General features: G+C 41.3%; 1 protein-coding gene across 1 annotated transcript in view; it reads right to left on the bottom strand.

Annotated features, from left to right (window-relative positions):
- Positions 1–3,190: 3,190 nt before the first annotated feature.
- The window catches only part of SYNJ2 (synaptojanin 2), a 70,998-nt gene continuing 64,131 nt past the window's right edge, over positions 3,191–10,057 (bottom strand). The window contains exons 23-27 of the mRNA XM_027689059.1: positions 9,594–9,728; positions 8,261–8,373; positions 7,733–7,841; positions 6,237–6,439; positions 3,191–4,341 (exon numbers count right to left, since the gene is read on the bottom strand). Coding sequence (XP_027544860.1) covers positions 3,565–4,341; positions 6,237–6,439; positions 7,733–7,841; positions 8,261–8,373; positions 9,594–9,728 — 1,337 coding nt within the window. The 3' untranslated portion in view covers positions 3,191–3,564. The remainder of the gene's footprint in view (positions 4,342–6,236; positions 6,440–7,732; positions 7,842–8,260; positions 8,374–9,593; positions 9,729–10,057) is intronic.

Here is a 10,057-nt window from a genome sequence, read left to right as displayed (position 1 = left end):
TTAGTGGTTGTGTCATGCTGGAACAATGTAATGTTCATCTTTGGTGAGAGGCACAGTACTGAGGGGCAGCTGGTCAGTGATATTTTGCCAAACTGAACAGTTTTTCAGTTTCGCTTTTGTATTTGCAGCAGTGTCTCCTGAAGCATTTACAGACATTGGTTCAAGGGCCAGCAGGTCTGTTGCATAGCATTTGTGTTTGCTTCTCATTAGGAACTTTATGTTTTTTGCTTCCTGGTGTCACATTAATTGAGAGCAGTGCCTTTATGTTAACTCTTAGATCTCAAACTATGCCCTTAATCCCATCTAGCCTGGGCCCCAGCTGCAGGTGTGGTTAGCAGGTGCATGTGAGTTGTCTGAGAAGATGGTGTTTCATCTGCATTGTGGCATCCAGGAGTAAAACAGTAAGACAGGAAGGGAGGGCTAATAGGGTTTGGTCAGTCCTCTTGCACTTGCTGTCCAGTACTCTTGTATGACTGTACTGGTATTTCTAGTAGCAACAGTCATCGAGTTTTTAATGGCTGTGATTACAGTACTGTGAACTGGCTTTCACTGTGATTTGTGCTTCATGTTGCCAGGTGGAGCAGCTGGCAAGAAATGAGAAATTTTCCATCTGGTGAAAAAGGCAATTCCAGACAAAAAGGAGAAAAGCAAAAATCTTGTTTGGTCATGGTGAAAATTCCCAGTAATATTTTAATTTTGGTTCTCTTCCTTTTTGTTTGTTTCAGTGATCACTCACCTGAAAAAACTAAATCAGTCAGTTGCTATACCAAGGAGAACCACTTCCCCACCCCAAAAGTAAATGCAGCAGAGCAAGCAGGATGCTTGCTGCAGCTTGAAGTTGCAGTGTAGTGTTAGTGTTAGTCTACTCTTCCCAAAATCTCTCATTAAATAAGCATACAGACACTTGTATACTTGCACCTGGTAAATTATTCACACCTGGCTTCGCTGTCAACAGTTTTTAGATTCCCAAGTGCTGGGTTCATGACATGAAAAATGTCATGCAATAGCAATTCCCTCCCACCCATTATATGGCCCTGAAGACTGACAGCTGTCACTGACAACCAGAGTTTACATTGATAATGTCTGAATGAGGATGAGCAGCAGATCTGAGGACAGCTGTGGACATCAGATAACCATGGTTCAGGTTACTTGGACTCTTTTCTCATGGTGGTGGGGCCTGGCTTAATTCTGAATGAGAAGGAATGAATCGCTGCTTCCTGCAGTCTAGTTTTCTGTGGGGGTTTCCCAAACACAGAGCAAGTCTGGCCCTTCTTTGCTTCCCCTGACCATTGAAACTAGAATCCAGGTCACAAGTACCTGCCTCTGAGAAAACACTTGGCTGGGATGTTGGGCAGCAGTGTGGAAGATAATTTATTGAGACAGGAGATTCCTCATTCTGCACTGTAACCTTTTCAGCTGGACTGTCTGTCCCTTTCCCTTGATTTGCTGCAATTGAACAGTATATGCTGTCACTGACAGCATAAACCAGGCTAGTTGCCGGGATTCATACTTTAATGGGCAGCTTGCCACATACATAGACATAAGATATAATGCTAAAGGCCACATCCGTCTCTTATTCAAGGAGGGTAATAAAGCAGATTTTATTTGACTTGTATAAATCCAGTTTAATTGGCTTTCCTGCTAACACTTTCATTAACATGTAAATTAGCTGTCCTAGAGCTGTTAATTATCTTTGCAGAAAATGTTGGATATGGTCATATAACATACTCTTTCTTTTTTACTGCTCGTAATGTTTTATACTGAGATGTGCCCATAAATATTCACTGTATTTTTTTTTTTAAAGGAGGACAAAGAGGCAAAGGCTCTGTGTCATCTTGTAGGGAAACGATTATCTTACTTAAGCATTATTCACCAGCCTGCTGCCACGTTAAACTGACACTCACATAAGAAGCTTAGCACTGGGTTTTATGGGCTTGGCCTTTGAAGGTTTGGGGGATTTTTTTTTTAAGTGTCTGGCAAACGAGAGAGCAAGGAGGATGACAGGTACTCAGACAAAGGCAGCATCCTCTCTTGCAGGATGCCTTGTGTTCAAAATTTGGCAGTGGCAGTGAAACAGGTAGGCATTACAAGGAAGAAAATGGCTTAATTCCCAGTGTCCAGGAAGCTGAGAACAAGCCAATTAATTTTCCTATGGGAAACCCCCCCCCTTTTTAAACACATCTTTTCTGAAAAAAAATTTCAGAATGAGGGGTTTTTTCGGCTTCACCAACTGCTTAAAAATATTCTCCTTCCTTTAATAATAAAAGATCTTGATGCTTCTCTTAACAAGTTACCATGACAAGTTGCAATCTGTTTATTGTTTTTAGCTGCCTGCTTTGCACAAATGGCATCTATCTTGTGCAGTTTTACCCCAAAGGCAAGGCAAAAGCCTGTGCAGCTAGAGCGGGACACATTTAAGTTCCAAGACCAGCTCTTTCCTCATCTGCACTGTTGAAATAAAATACTGACATGGCATTTGCTTATGAAGACACAGAATGGGAACAGGGACACAACTACTGAATTGCTTAACTGCCTTTAGCATAAGACATCAATAAGTCAGTGACTGTGTCATTGGCTGCTCTCAACTGTTCACCATATTTCTTCAGGATTTGCATAGATAATATACCAGCAGACTGTACCATTTCTTCCAAAAGGGACTGTCATTGTCCAAGTGCTATTTCCCTGCAAAGTGTGTTGTTGGACATGGGCTTATGAACAAAAACCAGGTGAGTTTTGGAACTGTGGTAGAAGACCCACTAGGGCTGATTTTGAGCTCACTGTAGGTCAGAGCAATGTTTTGAGAGGCAGCCCAAGCCTTCTGGTGTAGCTGAGGCACATTACTACAGTGTCATGAACAGCACAGCACTTATGTCTGCTGTAATACAGGGGGCCACTTGCCTGATTTGGCATAAAACCAGGCATTTCCTCCTGGCCCCAGGCACCACCTCTCCTGGTTCTGCTTTATATCCCGGAAGTGGTACACACCACTCATTTTATTTCCAGAGAGGAATGTGTTTAACAAGGTAAGTGCTGCCAACACAGCCACTGGTGAAGATCTACAAGCAGATATGTCTGAGCCTTGTTTCCACAGCAGAAGTAGCAGAGCAATACCAGTGTTACTGCTGTCTTTATACTTGTGTACATTCCCCTTCTGGATGTTCATTCCAGAATAACTGTGGCAGTCTAACTATTCGAGGTAAGGATGCTTTATTTCAAACAATTGATTAAAATATAAATTCCACAGGAAAATGTTTTTCTTAATGTCTTTTTTCCATACATCATTACATGTTCTTACATATGATTCGTACCCAAAATGAAATAAAACATCTTAAGATGGATTAATAAAAAGAAATAACTTAGAATAAAGAATTTTTCAAACAAGCTGTGGATAATGTTAGGCTGTATGTACTCTATATACTTCCCTCCAGGGGCAGTATCTTTATCTTTAAACATGAAAATGAAATGTAGCATGGACAGATAATCTATTTCATTAAATAAAAAAGATTAATTTTTTATTTTGCATCATAATTATGATTTCTGTAGGAACATTAAGGAGGCAAAATTTTACAACTCTAAATCAGTATTTGTCTTCATCAAGGTATTTTTGTTTTGTTCTAAGACAAGCAGTTTGTTGAACCCTTCTGACAATGCACTGCTGTCTTCATCATCACTAAATGTAACCCAGTGACTGAAATCTTTCAGGTTGGGGTGTTTTAAATTCTCTGAAGTGTGTGCTGAAGAAGTAGCTGATGTTGCCTGTATGGAAAGAGGGCAGGAAGAAGGCACGTCCAGGCCCAAAAGACTGGTGTTCTCTGGAAGGGAGCTGGTATCCAAGCGTTGTGGATACTGGCCTGCTGTTATAGGAAGGCCCTGGAGATTAGCATTCAGTTCTGCAGCAGTTGGTGTCAACAGTTTTGTTGTGCTGTTTTCTGGGCTGGTGGAGGCTGTAGGAGCTGAGCGAGCAAGGACATCAGTCTGGGGGCAGGACCCAGGGCGGTTGTTGTTGAACATTGACCCACTAAAAAGTGGGCTGTCACTGCTCTGGAGAACTTGCAGATGAAAAGCTGCAGGAGCAGACTTCTTCCTTCGTGGTGGCACCTTTGGGGCAAAGGGAACACTCTGGGGAGGCAGTACAATGGCCTCAGCCATGCTTGCTGAGGGGGGCTGCCTTTCAGTGCTTCCCCGGCTCTCCTGAGGCTTTCCAGCTTGTGGTGTTCTGGGTTTAGGGACTGGAGTGATCTTGGTTGGACAAAGAATAGCTCTGTCTTCTAGATGGGGCTCTAGGACACCAAAAGGAGACTGTACTGTCTGTTGGTCAAACTGCTCTTCTGTAGACATGGCCTGAGGGGGAAAAGGAAGAAGAAATGTGAGAAAAAATGGGTACCTTAAAGTTTGAGTCACTACTGTTGCAAGTCTTATTGATGGCGTTACGAAGAGCAACTGGCTGTCCTGGAAGAAAAAAAAAACAGTACAAAGAGGAAGCTTGACAGCACAGTTCTACACTGTACCTGCTGGGCTCTGTGCTCATGCATCGTGCCTTGCACCCATGTTCATTTAGAGAGAGCTATTTGAGGACAGCCTGTTCACTCCCTGTGTGAGAAATACATCTCTTTCTGACCATCTCCCTTTCACATTAGGATTTTGCTCTGGGCCAAATTAACACAGTTCTGTGAAGAGTTATTTGTGACATCTCTCCACTGACTAATGTTATTTAAGCAAGAATGCATAGGGAGGCCTAAATTAATGGGCACGTGCCTTTGGGTATATCCTGATAGATAAGACTGAAGGACAATTAGCTAATGTTAACCCAGTAAATGCATTAATGGCTCTGCCCTGTCTCACTGATGCTAGAAACTGAAGATTAAAGTAAGCTCTCAAAGTACATTCTAGCATATATCCACCATTTAAAAATATATAAATAATGAGCCCAACTCAATCTAAGAGGGCAAGGGCTCCTTCAGATTTCTCAGACTTGGTGTGATTGAATGCAAGCATTTAAATTCTTTATTACTCTTGCATAGAATTAAAAGATAATAGAATTTTAATGCAGGCAAAATATTTACTCTGAATTTCATGACGGACATATCCCCTGCCACTTCTGTCTATATGCTGTTGTTAAGTTGCCTACATTTGACTGCATGCTCTTTTAGCGAGGTGGATTGGGTAGAGGTTTTCAAGTACACAACTTCCATCTGACCTCCCTGAGGTGGAGGAAGGAGTGGAATTCCAAAGCAGAGTCAAACTGAAATGGATCTATTCCTGCAGAAGCTCTCACATAACTAACACCAAAATAGCAACCCCTCTCAGCACCTTTCAGGAGTGACCTGGGAATGGCGACAAAACAAACAAACTGACCGCTACTTGGCATGTGCTTTCTGATGGGTTTTTGTTTTGTTTGGGTTTTTGTGTGTGTGTTTTTTGCTTTTTTGTGTGTGTGTGTTTTTGGTTCATTGGTTGGTTTGTTTTTGTTTGGTTTGGTTTGGATTTGTTTGTTTGGGTTTTTTTGTTTTGTTTTGTTGGGTTTTTTTTGTGAATCTGCAAAGTAAAGATGGCACAAAGTCCATTATAGAGAAGAGGTGAATGCCTTTAAGAAAGGAAGGTAAGGCAGGAGTCCTGACAACTCAGAAAAGAGTTTTCTTAGCAGAGGTTCTGTTAAAGGAAGAATATAAAAGGTTATATTTGTCTTTCTCTGGTACTTAAATTGCTTTCAACATTAAATAATTATTTCAGCAGTTCTAGAGGTGAACTGTTATCTTCATCGTAGAGACCTGACAGAGATTAAAACCTGAACACCTACAGGTTTGTATTTTTAAGAACCTGAACTCTGGAGTAGACTCCAGAATTCAAATTGAAAGGCTGAATCGCATTACAAGGTGTACAAGAAAAGCGAGGGCACAGGATGCAGAACTGATGAAGCAGCTGCCTCAAGTCATTACAGAGTAAATCACTCACGGTCAAAAGTAAACACTGTGATGAAGAAGAGGTGAGTCTTAAATCCTGAGAAGGTTTAGACAAACCAGAAAAAAGATAACAAAATCTAAGAGAATGAACAGACAAACAGAAAAGCGGAATATGGCTCTCTTTCCTTTCCAATCTTTCTTACATTTTATGCAAAATCATTTCAGTGCCTGCTGATGTGACAGGACTTCATACAAACTGTTTTAACAGCCTACCCCTCCTGCCATTGTTCACATTGGGTAATGGAGGCTGGATGCATTTGGCTGCAACTGTCTTACATTTTCCATCTTGACTCCGGTCCTTTGCAGGGGTACTGGCTTCTTTGGAGTTGGAACTTTGGGTGGTGGACGATGAGGCACAGGCACTGGTCCTGCCTGCGACCCTTGAAATGATGCTGACTTTGGGATGCTGGGAAGAGGCTCGGGTTTCGTGAAAGTCTGGTTTCTGCTTGGAACAGGCTTTACTGCATCTTCCTGTAGTCCTGAAAAGCAAAACCAAATATGGCATCTCAGCCTGATCAGAATGCAGCTTCAAGGTATATTCTTTCACGATCATCTTTCCCAAAATGTTCAGGCCTAAAGGGCTGACTCAGGCCGAGAAGGTAGGTTTTAGAAATAAGCACAGACCTTTGCAATTCTGTCATGTTTGTAATAATAAGCTGTTAGGGAAAAACTCCCATCTGAAATAATTTTATGCCGAACTAGCAGTACTGTGTCACCATTTGGCCAAGTGGAAAAAACACTGGCTGGGGGTTCAGGAGTACTGGCCTCAAGTCCTGAGTCTCCTTTTGCCCCAATCTGAAAAGTCAAGATAATGATACCAAGCATGTCTTGTAGAGTACTTTGGGAAAAACTGTGAATGCCAACTGGTGGTACAACATCAGGGACTGAAAGTGATGCTAACCAGACTAGTTTTCTCATCCACCCCAAGAGAAATGCTTAATGTGAATTTCAAAAGTAATGGGAAGTAAATCTGATTTCAAAATTAAATGAATAGCACTGAGGAACAAACAGAAGAATTTATGCCTTTATGATATTTCTAAATAAATGGAATTAGTCCAGACTACATTTGTTCTATTTATAAATGAAAAAGTGGTGTTTTTCTCCTGAACTGAGAGTCTTGCAAACTCAGGTAGCCATTTTCATTCATGCAGCATCAGCAGAAAGACTGCGTGCAACCCTGGAGGGTACATTCACAGTACCTAAGCTAGTTTCCTGCTCTAACTTGCCCTTGCAAAAGGCTCTCTTCTCCAGGGACTGGATAGAGAGCCTAAACACAGAGTAGCCTGTTAGCTTGACTATTCAAGCTGAAGTGCTGCAAGCTTCTATCTAGGTTACAACTATACTTGCTGTCCAAATGTGAACAGAATCCAGGTTATTTCTCCTGCAGCTGTATTTGCTCTGTAGTTCTGCTTGGAATAATAAGCATTCACTAAATAGAGCAGCAAATATCTTTTATGCAACTCTGAGCTAACACATCAGTTTAGTAAGATCCCATCTTTATATTTTAATTTTTCTGACTAAATCTGGACATAAATAATCCAAGGTGCTCCTAGTAGCAAGTTCTACAACAAAATATAAAACTTTAATCATCTTCAAAAAAGGTTAATATTACCAGAACTGACAGAGAATACCATGTACAATTTTGCAAGAATGTGTTCAGGTGAAATTCTGAATAGAAATATGTGCATCTGGGCTATGATGAGATGGATGAATACACCTACAGTTTTCTTTATTTAAAGATTTTTAGAAGTCAGTAAGAAAGCTGCGCTCACCTCCTTTGGCTTCCATAAGACATCTAATAGCTTCTTCTGCTTCCTCAGCTGTGGTGGTTTTGATCTGCTTGACATTGTAAGGTTTGCTTATTCCAGTCCGGACTTTAGGCTTTAAAAAAAATATGAGAATGAGTAATCTTGAGAGATTTTCTTGTATATCTGTAATTTTACAGCTAAGATCATACAACTGTAAAATTCTGTTCTTGCCAGTGGCAATTCAGAATTTAGTATAAATTAACTTAAGAATCTTTTGGCAAATATTACATTTTTGCTACCAGCACTATTCATTCTCTCTCTCTCTCTTTGGTCTTCCTAATTCCTGGCACTTTATTAACTTTTTTCTAGTGTCTAGCAGGGCCTACAGTCTATTATTACAGTACTAGAAGTTATCTTAGCATTTTCAGCTCAGACATGTGATGGACTTCCTTTCTTGTATGACAGGTGCATATTGTACGTGATGCTCAGTGTCAGTGTAGATGGAAGAGATCAGGACAATGGCAAGAGGCCATGCTGAGCAGCAGGACTTACTGGCTGCTGAGGGGCTCCAGGTAGCAGCTTTGCTGTTGCCAGGATGGAGCAGGTGGAATGGCTTCCTGGAGAGAGGGAACCATCTGAGGGGGACTTTTTGCCTGATGTTCCGGCTGAAAGAGGAATAAAAATAGCTTTTTACATTCAAGAGCTGGTACAACATTTTATCTGCAACGGAGCAAAACCAATGTACTTGGAAACTGTTTGTGATAAATAAAAGAGATGAAGAGATGCCATCACCCTCCCTGCTCCTCCAGGGACAGACACATTAAGCAAGACCTTCCTGTAGGACACTGAGGACCTCGAGTCCCTCTGCGTGAGTGCCAAGAGTCAGACACTTTAATTTAGGCAGAGTGATGTGCTGAACAGTCACTGGTCTAATTTAAGGTGAAAAAAAAATCTCAACACAGAACAAAATGCTGAAATCTTGAACTGTTTCAGGAAGCAGTTTCCTAGTTAGTCTTACTTTCATTTAATTAATTAGATAACCTCAGTTGAGCATTAACATTGCACTCTAGGCACAGAAATACAGATACTGGTGTTGCCACTTCTGTGCAACAGACTCAGAAATGAATGGGAATAATCCTTTTAACAGGGAGCCTGACAGAACCTTTAGTTTAAGATTGGAAAATGTACACAAAAGAGAGATTTTTGGGCTGCAAGAAAAACATGATGTATAGCTTGTCTAAGACAGAAAGCAAAGATGATCTCGCTGATCTCGCAATCAGCATTCACCAAGAAGTAGCCATAAAAAAGGAGCAGCACAGCACTGATGGCGTTTCAGGTATGCAGAGCTTAGGTAAAGAGCATCACTTCCCCTTTGTGCCTCACTGAAAATCATAAGCCACTTTGCATTTCTTTCATAAACACAAAAGCAAGCAAGAATTGCTTGCAAAGCAGGAAAGGAAAACTGTCCAGAACAAGTATTTTGTCAAAGCTTTTTATAAGTATGATTACAATTAATTCAGAAACCACGAAACTGTAAGAAAACACTCAGTGACTTTGGAAGTCAGTAGGCATAAATACCAATATTTTTATTGCCACAAAGTGGCTGCTCAACTCACTAACCTGAGTGATGAATTAGTGTGAAACATATAGGCCATTCTATCCTTACTAAAGGCACTTTTTTTGTGGAGTATCTGTCATTCTAGAGACAAACTTCTCCCAGTACTAACAGCAGCCATACTCAAGCTGAAACAGGCTGGGAGGCAAGTACAAGTACCTCAACAGCCTGACATTTCAGAACAAAATATTACTTTCTTTGTCACCAAGAAATGGCAGGCAAAACCTGTTCAGCTGGGGCCAACACAGCATTAAAGAAAGTTAAACTTACCAGGAGGTGGAGGCCTCTGTGGCGGCTGAAGTGGCCGAGGCCTGGTAGGAATGGACAGAGACCTGCTTGGAATCCGGCGGTGGCATTCCCCACTTGCCTCCAGCTCCCGCTTCAAATCGGCCAGGTCTGTATCATCTATGGAAAATTTTTGAAGTATTTTTATTAGATACTCATTGGGTGAAATGCACCAAATCCAAGTGATCAGGAGAAAGGTGACTGTGAATGGCTCACCTCAACCAGGTACCTCAGCAACACAACATGGCTCCTTTCATATTGTTTTGTTCTCCCCCAATGTCTGCCTGCTCCCACTGCAGGAAACATCTACCCTTTTGTCAAATGCTTCTCCCTTTCTCCTTTTCCACCATTTATTAACTGTTTGTACCAACACAAAGACTTGCTTGCATCTGATTTCAGGGTTACTAGTCACCTTGTTAGATTCTGAGCTTTTTACAGCCAGACTTGGT

The sequence above is a fragment of the Neopelma chrysocephalum genome, unplaced genomic scaffold (genome assembly GCF_003984885.1).
Source record: "Neopelma chrysocephalum unplaced genomic scaffold, ASM398488v2 Primary Assembly neopelma1_23, whole genome shotgun sequence".
In the NCBI taxonomy this organism is placed as follows: domain Eukaryota; kingdom Metazoa; phylum Chordata; class Aves; order Passeriformes; family Pipridae; genus Neopelma; species Neopelma chrysocephalum.
Note: the sequence above shows the minus strand (reverse complement) of the source record. Positions and strands in the feature narration are given on the sequence as shown.